This window comes from Phaethon aethereus (genome assembly GCF_964289735.1).
Source record: "Phaethon aethereus genome assembly, chromosome: 10".
Taxonomy (NCBI): domain Eukaryota; kingdom Metazoa; phylum Chordata; class Aves; order Phaethontiformes; family Phaethontidae; genus Phaethon; species Phaethon aethereus.
Window position 1 is genome coordinate 2,834,963 of NC_138586.1, and position 19,049 is coordinate 2,854,011.

Genomic DNA, 19,049 nt, shown 5'->3' on the forward strand with positions numbered 1-19,049 from the left:
TTTTTTTTCCATTGAAAGGGAAACTTCCAATTCTTCATATTTACATACAACATTTTGTAGGTTTCCTATAAAGCCACACAATATTTTGTCAATTCCAGATTTTTGCCAGCTCTTAAAAATACTGTTAGTTTTCTTTTAGAATAATACTGATACATTTCCTGATAGTCCAGTATGAAAAGTGTTTCTGAAGGGTCAGGTGGGTAATTCCAATATTTAGTTTGCTACTAGAAGCCTCTAGTATTTTGTTGAGGCTTTTCTTATTCTTTACAAGGAAGAACATTTTAAACCAGAACAGCACTAAAGAATTTAAATTGCATCTTCCTCACTAGCAAATGAGTTCAAATTAGCCCAATTACAATTAAAACATGACACCTTTATCGACCATTAATGATGAGAAATAATATAAATCAAGGACAAGTCTGTTTACAATTTAATAATCCACCTCAAGTGACTACTAGGAGAATTTACCAATGCCTAAAAATTGCCATAAATTACACTCCGGGTTGAGAATTTTAAAAGTTTTTGAAAAAGCTCAGCTCTTGCAGATGCCATGGAATATTAGAGATTCCTAAAGATGTAAAAATAGAACTCCTTTGGTTGAAATTATGTCCCTCTGAGAAACTGTAAAACCCCAAAACTGCAAAACCCAGGAAGTTTTTGAACGCTGACTTCGAAACAAGAGCTGCACTTCATTGTAATCTTGTGCATTTTTAACCTGTTCTAGAAGATGAATCCAGGATCACGCTTAGCACGAACAGTTTCCACAGCCTTTCACACTGTTGATAATTTCTTCTTCTAGTTTCTTCCTTTCCTCCTCTTTGGAGATCTGATTATTCCTCTCTTCCCAGTTTGGATTGTTATGACTGTTTAGTACTTTGCTGCTCTGTGTGTGCCACATTTCATAATAGAGGTTGTTAGGACTTGCAAGGAGGTCTGCATGTCTGCCACGTTCCACAACTTTACCCTGGAAAACAAGGGGGCCAAGTCAGTAATCGATATTACCAGATCCTTAGTAATAGAAACGCTATTATAATAAATAAATTTATTACATGTAAATTTATATATTTATATACGAATATATAAAATAATACGGGCTGCAGCTTTAGAGTATAGATTAGAGCAATTATTGGTGAGAAGGAGCTTGGGACAGCAGTGAAGGACTGAATACGTGGTGCACTGAATTACATGTTACACTGCAAGCGGAAAACAAGGAGCTGTGTTCTCAATCTTACATAAATGGGAACGTAGATGCCTTTTTTCCTTCTGGACAAACTTTAAAGCCCACCAACATGGAAAGTTTTACCATCTAAACTGAAAGAGCTTTCAACATAAATGTAGACCTCTGTATGAGGAGCAAGGTGTTAAACTACTACTGCAAAAGTCACAAGAACGTACCAATACAAACACGTAGTTGTTGCTTGATAACAAACACGCTTACAATAAGCAGCTAAAAGAAAAGAGCATACAGAGAGGGATTTGTACTAGATAAGCAAAACACATTTAAAATCAAATCCTAAAAACAATTAGTGTAAATTGTGCCTTTAGATGGGTGCTCAGTAACTTGTCATTGCAATTGCTGTCATGAAAACAGAGCGAGCAGTTCAGTTCCTCTGTGCTATTCTCAAGAGCAAAGATGATTTATTTACTACCATTGTGGAAACGGGAAGGAAGAGTTGGACTGGAGAACTCAAATCCTACAGAGAGTGAAACAACACTACTCTTCAAAAAACCAGACTCATCTTTTTACTTTGAGATACACATTTACATTCAGTGACTTCAAATTAAAATAATGTATTCATTCTCCAGCTATTCTTTCTTTTGGGAAAAGACAGCATTATACGGACAACTACATGGATTTTATACGAGTTCTAAATTCTGATCTACAATTAAATCTATCTCCTTGTGACAGCTGCTGATGAACATGCTGGGAGAAAAATTGGGTCTTGTCACTTCTATTAGAATCATAGAACAGTTTGGGTCGGAAGCGACCTTTAAAGGTCATCTAGTCCAACCCCCTGCCATGAGCAGGGACGTCTTCAACTCAACCAGGTTGCTCAGAACCCCGTCCAACCTGACCTTGAATGTTGCCAGGGACGGGGCATCTACCACCTCTCTGGGCAACCCGTGCCAGGGTTTCACCACCCTCATTGTGAAAAAATTTCTTCCTTACACCTAGTCTAAATCTTGACCAGCTGGCCACGCTTCTTTTGATGCGGGTCAGGACACAGTTGGCCTTCTGGGCTGCAAGCTCACATTGCCGGCTCATGTCCAGCTTTTCATTCACCAGGGCCCCCGAGTCCTTCTGGGCAGGGCTGCTCTCCATCCCTTCATCCCCCAGCCTCTGCTGGTACCGGGGGTTGCCTCGACCCACGTGCAGGACCCTGCACTTGGCCTTGTTCCACCTCATGAGGTTCACACGGGCCCATTCCTCGAGCTTGTCCAGGTCCCTCTGGATGGCATCCCAACCCTCAGGCATGTCAACTGCACCACTCAGCTTGGTGTCATCTGCAAACTCGCTGAGGGTGCACTCGATCCCACTGTTGATGTCATTGATGAAGATACTAAACAGTGCTGGTCCCAATATGGTGAAGCCATGCTGGCTGCCTCGAATCCCCTCCCTGTCCTCCCTGTGCCTTAGCAGAGCTTCTAGGAGGATCTGCTCCATGATCTTCCCAGGCACAGAGGTGAGGCTGAGGAGTCGGTAGTTCCCAGGGTCCTCCTTGGTCCCTTTTTAAAAGTGGGTGCAATGTTTCCCTTTTTCCAGTCAGTCTCCAGGGACTTGACCTGACTGCCAGGACTTTTCAAATATCCTGGAGAGGGGCTTGGCAACCGCATCAGCCAGTTCCCTCAGGACACTGGGATGCATCTCGTCAGGTTCCGTAGACTTGTGCATGTTCAGGTGGCTCAGGTGGTCATGAACCTGATCTTCTCTTCCCGTGGGAGGGACTTTGCTCCTCCAGTTCCCCTCCTGCAGTCCATCCACTCGAGAGGAGTGAGAAGAGAGCCTGCCAGTGAAGACTGAGGCCAAGAAGTTGTTGAGTACCTCAGCCTTCTCCTTGTCCGTTGTTACCAGTCTGCCAGTCTTGCTCATCGGGGGGATATGCTTTCTTTGACCGTCCTTTTCTGGCCGACATACCTGTCGAAGCCCTTCTTGTTATTCTTTGCGTCCCTTGCCAAGTTCAGCTCCAGCTGTGCCTTGGCCTTCCTGCTCCCATCCCTACACAACCAGGCGGTGTCCCCGTGCTCTTCCCAGGATCCCTGTCCCTGCTTCCAGTGCCCATGCATCTCCTTCCCTGCCTTCCTTTCCTGATTTGTTACACCTGGAGATCAAGAGCTCCTGCGCTTTATGGACTATTTGTGCTGGAGAAATCTGAACAAATACACATTTGACCAACATAACTGCAGAATTTATTTAAAAACTTCAAGTGGTTAATTTTGAAAGTTCATTGCAGTAGAGTCTAGGCTTTCAAATTATGGCTTTTTTAATAACACTTAAACAATCATAAAAAAATGTAACTGCTCTGTTCAGCCTCACAGCATTAAGATCAAGATCATTAACACAATGTTTGTTTATTCACTCTAGAAGTGTTCTGATTTTACCTAGGCAAAGGTGCTGAAATTGTGATGCCGTATTTCCATTGCTAAGCAAAGCCAGTCGCAATCAACTTGTCTCACCTCCACTACGGAGCCTTATTTATCTGGTTGCTAACGCCGTGCTCATCAATCACACTGGGATGAGAAGAGGCAACTTTCTGCTGAGCAAATGTCAATGTTGCCTCATGAAGCAGCTGGGCACTAAAAGTGATGCACCACGCTGCCTTACTCATTCACAATCTTTATTACACTAACACCATTCATGAAAGTGAGCACCCTAGCTGTTCTACAGTTTTAGGTTGTGCTTTTATTTTTAATTTAACAGTTAGACTTTAACACAAAACACACTCTTAGTAAGCTGTAAAAACTTGCGTCGAAAACAAAAAAGTCGCAGATTGCCTTATAAAACGTTAAAAAAACCATTTGCAAGATATTTTAACATGCAGTTACATAAAGGATACACCTTAGGAAATTATTTTTCAGCAAAAGCTGAAAAAACAAGCAGATCAAACCCAAATAAAAACTCTACAGAGCAGTATGAGCGATTCATTCCACTACTTCATTTTAAGATTCATATGAAGCTGAGATTTCTATAGCAAAGGTAGTCATGAGTGTCACCATTTCATAAGATCTTGTTCCAATTCCCCATGAAATAATTTAACTTACTGTAGGAATAATTTATTTTCTTTTAGATACGCATATTTTAGTCACTACATACACCTATGATCACAAACATATAAAAAGCAACTGAAAAATTGAACGCAGAGATAAATTTAACATCTATTATCAGCAGATTAGAGCATTATATTTTCAGCACTATCAGTTAAAAGAGTAACTATGAAGTTACAATAAGGACATTTGTGTATTTTAAATCTATAGGCAGATGTGGGTAACAGAAGAAAATGGCCTTAGGACAGACTGAATATGAGGTAACAGCTTAATAGTGATATTAGTAAATCAAACGTTGAAACTTTTCTTTCTTCCCCCCACCCTTATAAGGGAAGCATACAGAAAGGGAATAATCACACTTTTCTACAGGTACAGGAGAGAATGGTGCTCAGATTTATAACATAATTAGATTGAACAACCCTACAACAGTTTTATCTGCATGGAAACAGAACATGCTGTCCTCTCTCCTTCCATTGAAAGAAAAAAATAACAATGGATATATGTGAAAAATAGACACTCACTGAGTGATGAGAATGAAGCATAAATTGGTGGAACACATTAGGAAACCTAATCTGACAGAAGCATGCAATAAATTAGATTAAAAACGTACAACATGAAGCCAGTCCCAGAGCATCAAGCAAAATTTGTCATAATCCATATAAAGAACATGTAATTAAATGAATTATGCAAATTAAGTAAGTACACAACATAGAAGAGAGTCACACACGCAAGTTTCTGCAACTGATAAACCGTTAGTTGCGAAGCAAAGGAATATATCAAAAGCAAAGTTTGGGCTAGAATTTTCTAACACGGTTCATTTCCAAAGAAAGAACTTTCAGTAGCTTGCTGGGAGTATAATATTTCAAAATGGATCCACAGACTCTCCAAAACACACACTGACATTATGTGAAAATTACACATCACAGGGTGATCACCTCACCTGATCCAGCACAATGATTTCATCTGCATCGACCACTGTTGACAACCTGTGAGCAATGAAAATGGACGTTCGGTGTTTCACCATGTCCCTCATGGCACTGAGAATATTCTGCAAGATTAAAATAGAGACAAGCTCTTACACGCTCCTAGATGGTAGGAAGAGAAATAAAATGCTGTCTGGAAATATGCAAATTACTGTAAATAAGTTTTGAGAAACTTCTGCAGTACTGCTACAGCTTCACAGTAAGAAACAGCTACGAATACCTACAGAAGAAACAGAAGAATCCTAAGCATGAAATATCTGTGGCTCTGATAAAGTCCTCAAACTGCAAAACCATCTTTATTAATAGAATAATGCAGCTGTCCCAAGGAACAAAGGAAGAGAAGCGTTACTTGATTTCAGGAAAAACTTCCCTGTGCAGCCATGCTACAAAAGCAACATAAACAGCAGTAAAGGCACGTGAAAATAATAAATCATAATAATTATACTAATATTTGCCAATCAACGAAAGTTAAAGACAAAAATCCCTCTCAATATCATGCCAATGTGGAAAATAAAGCTAAAGCACTCCTGGGAATTATCTATCTATCTATCGCTTCCTTTATGAGCTGTCTTCCACTTTCCCAAACTGCATTCAGATGCAAGCAGCGCTACTTGGGAATTTGTGCCCTCACTACAGTAAGTGAATTGTCCACTTTATTTTCCTGGAAAATGTTTGCCTTTGTCAGTAAACATTTTGATTACCAGACCTACTTTTGTGGAATGGACTCATTTTCATTTGCTGTCTTTGAAGTGCAGTTCTGCTGTGAAACTTTCAGCTTTGATTACGATTGTTGCAATAAATACAGCAAAACAAAAGAGAAAGAATCCAAGTAGTGTTCTGTAGAATTGCGTGTGTTATGAACATTTCTGGTCCAGTGAGGAAGCTGTACTATATTTGAATGCTGTACTATATAGATGTACAGTTTGTACCCTGATTTCTTTGTATCTGGAAAATGAAAGTAATTTAGTGATTACAGGTCAATAAATTCGCTCAATAATCTGCATAAGTGAACACAAACATAGCTCTGGCTCTAGTTTTTGATGACACTAGTTTGTGAAATTACCGCTGGTGCTGAGAGTTTTGTCTTTAAGCAAGAGATGTAGTTATGAAGCCTGATGCAGTTACTGTGGTAGTGTCATGACATCTGTGTCACAACGCTCCAATGTTTCACAGTCCTTCCTGTGAAATGAATACAAATTAATACCAGCACTGCAGGTTACACCTACCTGATTTGCATCTCGGAAAGATGCTGCACAACAAACGAGGTTTTCTGTTCTGCATTACGTCACAGTTATTTATAAGATATTTTTAATGAATGCTAGATGTCATCTAAACACCTTTTAAAGCGGACTGGAAAGCTTCACACTTCAAGGCCACGTGACGTTATTTGCAACAGATTCAAGAGATTAATGTTTAATGGTGAATGGGACGTCAAGAGTGTAAAACAGAACAACATACCCAGAGACAGAGTAGATATTCTTCACTACGTCTCAAGGTAGACAAGAGACTCAATATCTCTGCTCTGGCCTTTAGGTAAAGGGCTTAGCCATAGCATCTTTTAAGAATAGTAACAGGAAAACACATGATAGCAATCTGGCAAAAAGAACAGAATTCTTTCTGAGAGGAAAAGGAAAAAGCATCAGAATCAGACATCATTACACCACTTAAGTTTTCTATTTTTTTATCCCCATTTACCTCTTCCGTAATTGAGTCCAAAGATGATGTGGCTTCATCGTAGAGAAAAATAAGTGGTTCCTTTAACATTGCTCTAGCAATTGCAACTCTTTGCTTTTCTCCTCCTGAATGGGGGGGTGGGGAGAGGGAAAGAAAAAAGATTAAGTTACAATTGTGATATTCTAAATTCAACAGCAGACATGACTGCTTTGGGGGTTGGGATTTTTTTTTTAATATACATGGCAATTGCCACTGATAGAGGTCTGTACATGTTACATACGGTATCACACAAGTTCCTGCTCTCTGGTAAATCCAAAGGGATTCAAGATTGTTTATCCTTTTAGAAAAGGACAGAGAACTATTTTGTACAAGCTACAAGGCAAGAGCAGGTAACTAACAACAACGTACAGTTACTCACTCTATACACCAGGGAGTATGAGCTCATTTACCTGGTCTAAGCTATGCCCCATACAGTGACTTCACATACATGCATCCTGTTTCCTCTCGCAAATAAAGAACACTCTGTCCATGCCTGCTGTATTTGATTTCATGCATCTTGCACACACACTTTTTCTTTCAGGTCTCTCCTTGAAATTCATCTAACTTTCCACTCCATAATGGCCCAGCTTTAAAGTGTCCATACTTAACAGCTTTAATGAGCAAATTTTGTTAAAGAACACAATTAATACAGTACTGAAAACCACCTTCATTATGCAGTCCACTGCCTGTTGGTTTCTGATGTAACCAAGTTTCAGACTAGTTTCCTTCCTTCACAATTCTTACAGCCAACATCTGCCCAAGAATATCTTACGACAACTTTTACAGACAGGAAAACAGGTGCATTTGAGAACTTAAATCCTGCTGAACATTCGGTATGCAATGCGAACATTTCACATTTGTGCACTTGTCCTCCTTTGTTTTATTCAAGACTTCAAAACATTCCATTTAATGCCATTATATTCTCGTTAATGTTCCAGGAGAGAACATGATTTAACAAACCACTTAAAAGGCTGGTAATAATGCTGCAGTTCAAATTTTAAACTGTCTTTGGCAGAGCTCAGTAGCAATTAGAATTGTACAATTTAGTCGGTCTATCTTAATATACTCTCTCTCTCTCTCCTATAAAGCATGTTCAAAATTCACAGCTTGACGATATCCATGTTTGAAAGACATACTACAATAAGAAAATCCAAGGTCTTTCGTTACATTTATAGCATATCAACTTGTTTCATGTTCTTCCCCATTCATGTGGAATGTTAACCGTTTTGTTCACAAAGTCAGGGTTTGGGGCTGTTATAGCTCTATTACACATCTAGAAAACGCTGAAATGGATTCTACTGGAAAAAGCCAAACCAGCTTGTTTTCATTATTTGTTCTTGACGAATCAGTCACTGAGACCAGTAAAAACTGCACTAAATGCTTACTTCGCCATTTAAAAGTTCCCATTGCAATTAAGACTTCCTTACGCCTATTTTCGTACCACACACACAAGCAAGGAAAACCACACTAGGGCAGAGATACTCAGATACTGAGGTTCGTTATCCGTGCTACTGTACTGCCATTAGGGAGTCTTGTTTGTATCAAGGTTCTCGCTAATTATAGAAAAAAAAAAAAAATCCATCAGTTTTAAAGTATCAAGACAGCACTTCTAAGATGCAGTTTTCCAATGTCAGTCCTCAAAGAAGTAAACCGTTCATTTACTGGAAGAAAGGAATCCATAATATACCAAGTTTTTGCATACAGGGAGAATCCAATTTACTACTTATTTTTCAAACGAATCATTTGCTGCACTCAGATTTAGCTATTTGCAGAACCAGGGTCCCAGATGAAGATCACAGCCTTTGCCGGCCCCACATGTTACTACCACTGTTCACGCATCCCAGACCCACAACTGCTATTGTGCCTTTCACTGAGAAACACCCACCATGTCAGTGGTTCCCGAAACCTCGTTTTTTTCCATCACGCATATAAAACGCCCGGATTTCAAAGAGAACACTTAAATTCACAGAGCTTTCACTCCCCCCATTTCTCCCACAAAATATTATTTAGAAAAGATAAAACAAGTCAGGACTTTTTGTTTTTCTTAGACTAGAAGAAGCCTCACCCAACTTAAAAAAAAAAAATTAAACAGATTCAGAAATGAATCTACTATATACCTTTCTAACAATTTGGGAAGCCATTCTACTATTTAGAAAACTACTGAGGTTCAACATAACAGATGCCATATTTTTACAGAGCTACTGAAGGAACTCAAAGATATGCATTTGACATCTCCAATCCATCGAACAACTAAACCATTTCTGGCCATTACAACTCTCATTATCAATGAAAATATTGATCTAACAAAAGCACATGGGATACACCGGACACATTAGTTCCACATTCCAGCCTAAAATTACAAACTGGCACCTGCAAGCAAAAGCACACTGAATCAAATCCCCCAAGAGCCCAGCACACAACTGCATTTAAGATCAGTTCAACGCACAATTCGAGGAAGGCCAAGATGAGCAGATATTTGAGAGCATTAGCCTAAGACTCCTGTACCCTGACTGTAAACATTACTGGAGCTTGTTCATTGCTATCGTTTGCCCACACTCATCTAATTTGTTGAAAATAAGAACCTGAAGCTGCTACTTCAATGGCAGATGCCCACTCTGAGCTCTTTTTCTATCATCTCAGAAACCCACTGCTTTTCTCCGGAGCAGTATTTCACATACTCTTTTTTCTTTAAATACAAACAAAACAGGAAAAGAACACACTTCACTTTCTAAACACCACTTTTGTTAAAGCACTGTTAGATGGGTGCTGAATGACCATCACAGTGGTAGCACCGAATGAAGGATGGGGTAAAGGCATAAGCCATTTTCAGAAAGGCTCCGTTAAAGGAGCCTTGAGGTCTGAAGGAAACTCCAACACGCCCGCACACACTTCTCCAGATTTAGAATGGGACATAGAATAATTTAGGCTGGAAAAGCCCTTTAACATCACCGAGTCCAACCGTAAACCTAACACTGCCAAGTTAAACACTAAACCATGGCCCTAAGTGTCACAACTACGTATCTTTTAAGCACCTCCAGGGATGGTGACTCAGCTGTTCCTGGGCAGCCTGTTTCAGTGCTTGATAACCCTTTTGGTGAAGAAATTCTTCCTAACATCCAGTCTAAACCTCAACATAAGGCTAAGGCTTTGAGCAACCTGATCTAGTGACAGATGCCCCTGCTTACAGCATGGGCATTGGTCTAGATGATCTTTAGAAGGTCCCTTCCCACCCAAACCATTCTACGCTTCTAAAAATGCCAAGACATTTCAAACCTATTGTTAGTCAAGTCCTCTTTCTAGAAATTACTAGTTTGGGGAGACAGGCAGGACAAGAGGAATCTTTCATCATTATCACAGTTCTCTACAGTTCTGCCAGTACCTATTTTGTATCTTCTACTCATTCACCTAGATTTGTGCTTCATGTATTTTATTTCCCTTCTAACCTTCTCTGTATTCCCCTTCTGCAAATGTGCATGCTTTCTCCCACTGTCCTGGTTTCAGCCAGGATAGAGCTGGTTTTCTACACCCGCACATACATTCTGGATACAGAATGTAACCTCTGATCCTCTGTTTCAAGGAGACCAGGACTCCTGACTTCAGCAGCTGCATAGTAAGAAAAACCTCCTATAGCTTCCTGCCTTTGCAACAGACAACATTTCTACCTGAATAGACATTCCTGTGCTCCTGCCTCTGGACCTCCACCAGCCCCACATCCCCTGAAAATCCATACATCTCAGCACCATTCTCAAGCAACCTCAGTACCTTGAAATTTCCAAACTCATCGAGATAAGTTTCTCTCTCCTGTAGGCCCATAGCGATTCCCAACAGAGTAGATCAGTCTGCCCTGCAGCGCTCCATCCTACACGCAAATGAAAACAGCTGACCTGTTCTTTAGTCTACCAATAAATGGTGTCTTGTACAAGGAGTCAGAGTGGGAGAAAGTTAAGCTCTGCCACACGTGTTTAGAGTTTGCCAAACAGTAAGGCCCTTACTGTGGGCCTTACGTGATATGGCCTCTCCTCAGGCAGGGCAGTTGTTAAGCTGTGCATGTACTGCAGTTTCTCCACTACAAGTCTCTGCATGCAGTTCAGCATTATGCTACCTACCTTGTCAAAATCTTTCCAAATATTTTCAATGCCCTTACACTTACCTAAACACCTTTAGGATTCTATTAGAAAAAGATACCAAACCAATATGAAAAAAACCATGGCCCACCACTGCGCACGTTGGCTAGTTATTTTAAGCAAAACTATATTGTGTTTTGCTTTTTCAAAGCAAGACCACAGGAGGTGGTTTTAATGAACTTTGCAAATGCCTCTTCTACTTCTCATAATATCCACCAAAGAGGGGAACAAAACCCATCAGTGAATTAAATGGGGAAACCTCACGAAATGAGCATCCCATTTCATCTTGCATCAAATGTATATTAGAAAACTCTAAGAGCTATAAGAAGATAAAGACTTACTTAAAATATAATAAAATAACCTAATAATAATATATCCTTCAACCAAAACAGAAATTCCATTTTTATTTCATCCAATGCACATTTAGTAACTGTTACACTTACGTGACAGACATCATCATTAGCTTTGTCTCAATGCAACTTCAACCTAAGAGATTTGAGATTGAAGTATTCCGGTGGAATCCAGCTACTACCTAAAAAGTTATACTTAAACTCTGTATTTTTAAAATCCCATGTCCCCAGAGTAAAAAACAGAAAAAGGACATGGGAAATGATTTAGACATTTCCCAGTTTCCATGGGATCCCTCATCTTACATTATCACTCTCTTAACTCTGCCCTAGGAAGAATGTTTGCTTTCAAGCATCATCTTCCCTACGAACAAGTGTATGTAATTTTGATAGAGAAGAAGTAGCAGTGAATTTTTTGCAAGAGTGGCCCTGAGAGGCTGGCACGCCTAGCAAAGCCTGGCTAATGCCATGATACAATCTTTCTAGTCCAGGACAGTTACACTGTTTTATAGAGTGCATATCCAAATACGGCGGGGACTTTGAGAACCTAAACTTATGCTTATTTTTGTGTCGGTACCAAGGTTGTGTGATACAAATCCATAGCTTGCAGATATGCAGACACCATTTTCATGTTGTTTCTTACACAATTCATGGGTAAGAAGCACATAAGACATGAAGGCCCTTTCATCATGAACAGGGTCCCAAATGACTAGGCTGCAACAACATATCCCATTGCCTTACTCACTATCAACAGCAAGAACAAAACACCACCTAACTTTTGTCTGTTACAAGTTCAGATTTAAGAACTCAAGTCTGGCAGGTCAGTGCATATATATAGGCATATCACACTCTACATGCAAAGCACATGTACAGAAATTCCTAATTCTATTCACATGCATTCCACTACCCAAATAATTACGAGAAAGATTATTTTTACTCAGATGTATCTACATGCTTACGCATCAACTCACTTAACGCTACGCTCTGAAAATACATTCCTTTAAATATCTTGTAGATGACAGTTACCTTAAACTACAAATCTTCGTATTAATATTTAGCCTTACAATTATGTTATAACCTAAATAAGCTAAAAGCAAGTCTGACTGAGGGATAAACTATGTATTGAACTTTGAGGTACCAAAAGGGATACAAAGAACTCACGCACTTAAGAACCTACCTGAGAGCTTGAGTCCTCGTTCACCAACCTGCGTGTTGTAACCATTCGGCATTCGAAGAATAGCATCGTGGATTCCTGCCAATTTTGCTACTGCATACACCTCTTCTTGTCTTGCACCGATACTGCCATACAGCAGATTGTAATAGATAGTATTATGGAAGAGAACAGCATCCTATGTTTATGAAAAGAGTATGTTAAACAAGAGACCATGACATGTTAAACAAGAAACCATGTTTAACATATGTTAAACAAGAAACTGTCCCGAGTCCATGAAAGAAATCAATACAGAATAGCTTATATTTTTCTACAAAGCCTGAAGGTAAAAATATTTGGGGAAATTTCTTTTCCCAAAAATGGGATTAATACTTTTTGTGTCCTAAATGTGTATTTCACGCACACTTTTACCCCTTTGCTAACTCATTACGGGTGGTAATCAACTATAAAGCTAAATCACTTAAAGCTGGAGGCAGTTACTCATGAAGAGGCTTAAACACATTTCAGAAATGGGATCTATATGATGATGCACATACAAACATAATACTTCCTGGGAGGGGAAAAGAAAAAAAAAAAGCATCGTGACTTCCAAAGGAACTAGACAATACCACTGCATTAGGATCGGCCTTCATTTAAACCACAGCATCAGAACACTGAGAATTACTATTAGGATGTACTATTTGGGAAGAATGAAACACAGTATACCTGAGGTACAACTCCTATTGCCTTTCTCAGACTTTCCAAACTGACATCTTGTATGTTCTGTCCAGCAACATAAATATTTCCTTTCTGAGGTTCATAGAAACGAAATAATAATCTCACAATTGTGCTTTTCCTGAAATTGAAAAGAATTGAAGCTAATGTTACATTCCTGGTTTGCCATTTACAGTCTCTAAACTGAACTAATGTCACAAACAAAAATAATAAAAAGTGAAACACAAGAACAAACGCATTTAAAAAAAAAATTCTGCATCATTGATTGGTGTATTTAGTCCATTTACCCACCCTGACCCACTACCTCCTACAATGGCCACTTTCTTTCCTGCAGGGACTTCAAAAGACACTCCGGCAAGTACTTTCTGCCCTTCGATGTATTCAAAATGCACATTATCAAAGGCGATGGCAGCAGTCTGCGGTGTGATCTGCAGGGGTGGAGCCAGCTCTTTGTCCTATTAAAAGAAGAGTGCCACTTTATATGCTGCCCAGAAAGTACCTCAAGCAGTTCAACAAGCTGAACGGTCCATTTCCTAGCTCAAAAAGAGGCAGACACTCCAGCTTGGATATATTGAAAATAATTACAATCCGCCACACAAGTGAAATTGGTTTGTTCCTCCTTTTCCCCAAAGAAAGTAAAAATTCCTGCTGTAAACGCTCTGCTTCACAATTTCTTTTGCAGTAATAAATTCTGCATCATTAATTACAAATAAAAATTAAACACAAGGCATGAATACTTAAAAAAATCTCAATACAAACACAGCTTCTGTGAAGCAACTTCCGCTGTCACTAAAAGGTTCTGCAAGAAAAAAGCAGCTCCTATTGCACTAACTGCACTTAAAGAGGAGGCAGAACAGCATCCTGACACAGCATCTCTTTCTTGAATAGAAATTAAACCTGGAAAGTAATAAACAGGGTGAGATGATGGCATTGCCAGAAAACAACCCTATTAAATACCCAGATACTTTAGGAAAATAAGCTACTACTTACTTTAATTTTGGTATCTACACTGAGAAGTGTAAACAAGGTATTCATATCTATAAGTGCTTGTCTTGTCTCTCTGTATACTGTTCCCAGGAAGTTTAGGGGAAGAGAAAGCTGGAACAGCAATCCATTCACCATTACTAGATCTCCAACAGAAAGGCTGCCTTAAGACAAAATGGATGTGAGAGAATAAGGAGACTTGAGGGGTTGTTTTGTTAGGAAGCACCAGAAGATTTAAAAAAAAAAAAAAATCAAGTCAATCCAGTCTAATTTCTTTTATCCCATTTCTAAAACCAGATCTTTAAATAGTAAACAAAATGCATTCCCAGAAGATCAGATTTTATATAGGAAGGTGCCTGGAAAGAATGGCAATGTTTGTGTGGATTTCACTTAGAAAAAAAGATATAATAGCACCTGGAAAGTAAGACAAGCAGCATATCACAAAACTCATGGAAAACATCAAATTGTAAAGTAAATTCCACAGCAAGAAACATAAAGGGGCCTAAAGTTAGAAAGGGAAGAACTACAATATGAGAACAGGAATCAGGAAAGGTAATCTTAAGTACAACTACAGACAAATCCAGATGATAGAATTTGTCATGATCAAGAGAGAGGACTTGTCATACTATATACAACAGAGCTGGTAAAACATACAGTGAGAACCACTGGGCAACTTAATATCAAATATGCTGATGAAGGGATGACATACTAGCTAAAGGTAAGCGCCGGATCAGTTCAGCTGAAACAGGTCCAGAAAGCCATATATTCTACCATCCTGCTTAAAGGCTATTCTCAATTTTCTTAAGGACCGCCATAAACTGCACCTACTGACTTAGCCATTCACAGTGTAACTCTTCCCTGTCCCGGCATCTCTTAAGAAGAGCAAAGCAGATGCAAGAAAGACAACATGATATAAAGGTCTACCCTTCAAACACATCTGGATGCTAACAGCATTTAAAGCATCATTATTTCTACTCTAAACCCACCTTCCTTTAGCTGAGCCTCATCCTGATACTGCATTCATCTACTGTATTTGAAGCTCGTATTGTGTCTTCCTGAACAAGCAGGCTTTACTTTATGTAGTAAATTAGATAAAAATAGATTAAAAACTGACATATGGAAACAATTCTTTTAATAATGTGCCCTTATTAATCCAAGGAAAGTGAACGACACTGGTAATAAAACTGCTGGAGACAAAGCATATGAGTATATACACATTGGGAGAAAGTTCTGAATCTTGCCAACATGGTAAGGAAGAAGGGTAAAAAGAAAGCACTTTTGCAGAAGTACTTGTATTTACAGAAGTGTCTTTCACAATCCTTCAACAGAAACTTCCCAAAGTTCCATTTTCTGAGGATCTTCTCTAACTGCTAAACGTTTAAAATGTTTCTAATAAAATCATACTAGTTACTGCTATATATACATATAATAGAATTAATAATACTCCAAGAAGCAGAAATACTCAAAACTCTCAAGCAAAAACTCTTAAAAATTAACTATCACATCAACCATAAGTTAATTAAAATTAACACTTCTATTGTGGATGAACTAAGGTAGAGCCATTTTTAGCTTACAGACAGATGAGTTACCTGCAACAATGCCCTGGCTAGCAAGCACCATGATGGCTGTTAAGCCAATGCTAAATATAGCACTCTGTCCAAAGTTCAGGAGAGCTAAAGTAGAGGTAGTCTTCAGGGAGGCATTTTCATATGTCTTCAAGAATTCATCATACCGTTGGGCTTCATATTTTTCGTTATTGAAATACTACAATATGCACAAAAATAATAAATGTCACAAACAAACTAGATTGTATATTTAACTAGTTATAAAGTTCAGTATAAACATACTACATGCACAGATACACACATAACCCCCCTTCAACACTTCTAACAACTAGAGAGCAAAGAAGATTAAAAAATTAGTGTGTGAAGACAAAAACCATGAGCAAACCCCAGCACGTTCTGTACTGGGAAGGGAGACATTATGGAGATCCCTACCATACTCATATTCTAGTAACACTGAGTGTTTGTCTTACAGAACTTCTACCCAATTAACGTCAATACCCAATTACCCAGCTGCCACTAGATACTAAAAAGAAGGAAAAGTTACTGTCCTCTATGTACTAGAACATCCTTGTCACTGTGATGATGACCAATTCTCTAGAACAGTACTTCTCACATGATGTCTACTTCTGGGTCCTTCTTCACAGATAACTCCACTGCTTATCTTTCCAGTTCTAGCTCTCCAATTAAAAGCAGCTTAAAATAAGCATAAGCCTGGACAATTCCAAAGCTGTCCACCAGATTTTTTCATAGTGGCAGTAGAAGAACCAATAGAGGCCTGTTTTTTCATGCAAACATTGCAATGGAGTGCTACAAACCACAACAGGCAATGCAAACAGTACACATGGTCATTTGAGAAGACAGTATGTTGCAGGCTGACATTCAGAAGTCAATTTTGCAAACAAGCGAAGAGAAGCTTCTTCAAGACTCTAAGTTAACATTTTGCAGAAACTGATGTCAAGGCAATTCATTCATGAAAGAAACTTCTCACTCTTTATTAGCAAATAGCTTTTTTCCAAGCCCCACTAACAACTTTCAGGCTACTCCGTTAGTTATCATGTAATACTCATCAAATGAATGTTTTAAAAATATGCTATTGCTCCAAATATGTAGCCCTATAAAAGTTGGATCTTATGACTCACTTTCCCTAGGCTGACAGAAGACAAAGAGCCAAGTAGTAAAGATTGGTCTTACCTTCACAGTCTCATAATTTAGTAGCGAGTCAATTGCAGCATTACCCGCATCATTATCTGCTTTGTTCATTTCTATTCGAAACTTAGTCCTGTAAAATGAAGGCTTAATACAGTCAAGAGTTCAGGCTGAGACAACGCTAAGTATCCTGATGAATCTGAGGGCGGGCCTTACCTCCACTGTGTAATTCCTATTGTGAATGCTGCATAGGCTCCTAGCGTCCCCAGGGTTACTAAAGCAAATTCTGCACCACATTTGTAATACTAGAATATTTAAAATAAAATAAAAAGAAAAGTCACACTAATTTTCAAAACTTCACTGTTGTCTCAAAATAATGACAGCTTAGCATAAGACAAGAACTCTGAAGGTCCCTCCCAACACACTCCCTGCTCTGAACAGTTTAAGACTAAATACAGGCATAAACTCAAAAGGAAAGTAGCAAGAAGAGTATGGATAAAAAGGTACGAGGAGATAACCAAGAACTAGTGTATAACGTAATACTGGCAAGTTATTTTTGTCATTATAAAACACAAATGTTGCTGATGTTTGTGCTGTTAGCACAACTAAGTATTTGCTTACGTGCTTTTTGTGTGGATTTTGAAAGAAAGCTGAAGACTGCAGAACAAGAAATACATGGCCTTGCAAAACAATTTATGAAGCGTTGTCTCTACTTCAGGGGACAACAGGAGAAAAAAGCCGTAAGAAGAAAAATTAAAGCATCCTGGCAGGCTGGCCGAAAGCCAGCTTGATTTGCAACTTCCAAAGGTTATAAAATTTAACTCAATATCAACAGGGGTTTTCATCAAATTTGAATGTAACAACGAGTTAAGTCCTTCTAAAAAGAAGGGGAATAAACAAAACAAGATTCTTGCTTTTAATTTAGTCTAAGCTACATAATCAAGGTTTATATTTTAGCATATAAACATCCAAAGATCCTGATTTCTAAGACAGTAAGTGTGATTTATAAAGGAAAAGCTTAAAATTGAGCTTATCAAGCTTAAAACCTGCAAGAAGAAGAAAACTATCTTCCTAAAGATAATTTTCAATTTTAAGTTCTGGATAAGGAAAGACCAGTATTCAGAAGAGAGCCGATAATCACTCCCTCCTCTATCCTCACCACACTAAGACACAACATTACTGGATATTTTTATTCTGCTTCTTCAACATTTACTTAGACATATTTGACACTCGTGTGCACAGTTTACTTTTCTAATTTCATTTTCTCAACAATTCTGAAGAACATCATTGAAAACTATCCACATAAATATTGCTGGCCGAACACTGGCATTAAATGTGAAAATAATTTCAAATAAGCAGATTCAAAGTAACTAATATTTGAAAATTATGGACTGCTCTCCTTTATAGTAGTTGCTTTCACAACCACCTTATAAATTTAATTATTATTAACACTCAGTAGACTCCAGTGAAAGAAAATCAATGTATTATTCCTAAATGAGGTAACTCCAACTCCGGAATAAACAACACTTACCAGAATTCCACTGACTAGTGCCACTTCAAACATCGTAGGTCCCAGATTAAATACTAAAGCACTAAGAACAAAACTGATGCCCCTCGTTCCTCTGTCGATGGTTTTTGACAGAGCTCCAGTCTGCCTACTTAGATGGAACGCCAAATCCAGGTTATGAAGGTGCAGAAAAACATTCTTTGCTATCCTTCTGATGGAATTTTGAGCTACTTTACCAAATACTGCATTTCTAGCTTCATTAAATAATGCTGCCCCAGCTCTTGAGATACCATCTAAAAAGAGAGGAAAAAGGTTACAAAATTAAAATAATATTTAAAAAACTTCTCTTCATGCATGAAATTACATTAGACTCATAGAATCATAGAATCTTTGGGTTGGAAAGGACCTTTAAAGGTCATCTAGTCCAACCCCCTGCAGTGAGCAGGGACATCTTCCATGACAGCAGGTTGCTCAGAGCCCCATCCAACCTGACCTTGAAAGTTTCCAGGGATGGGGCATCTACCACCTCTCT

At 38.7% G+C, this 19,049-nt stretch overlaps 1 protein-coding gene across 1 annotated transcript in view; it reads right to left on the bottom strand.

The window, feature by feature from the left end:
• Window positions 1-745: 745 nt before the first annotated feature.
• The window catches only part of ABCB7 (ATP binding cassette subfamily B member 7), a gene marked incomplete at both ends in the record, with an annotated part of 43,665 nt that continues 25,361 nt past the window's right edge, over window positions 746-19,049 (bottom strand). The window contains 11 exons of the mRNA XM_082004323.1: window positions 746-964; window positions 5,204-5,311; window positions 6,942-7,045; window positions 12,608-12,779; window positions 13,307-13,436; window positions 13,607-13,770; window positions 14,306-14,463; window positions 15,889-16,063; window positions 17,056-17,143; window positions 17,227-17,315; window positions 18,542-18,810. Of these exons, the coding sequence (XP_081860449.1) occupies window positions 746-964; window positions 5,204-5,311; window positions 6,942-7,045; window positions 12,608-12,779; window positions 13,307-13,436; window positions 13,607-13,770; window positions 14,306-14,463; window positions 15,889-16,063; window positions 17,056-17,143; window positions 17,227-17,315; window positions 18,542-18,810 (1,676 nt within the window). The remainder of the gene's footprint in view (window positions 965-5,203; window positions 5,312-6,941; window positions 7,046-12,607; window positions 12,780-13,306; window positions 13,437-13,606; window positions 13,771-14,305; window positions 14,464-15,888; window positions 16,064-17,055; window positions 17,144-17,226; window positions 17,316-18,541; window positions 18,811-19,049) is intronic.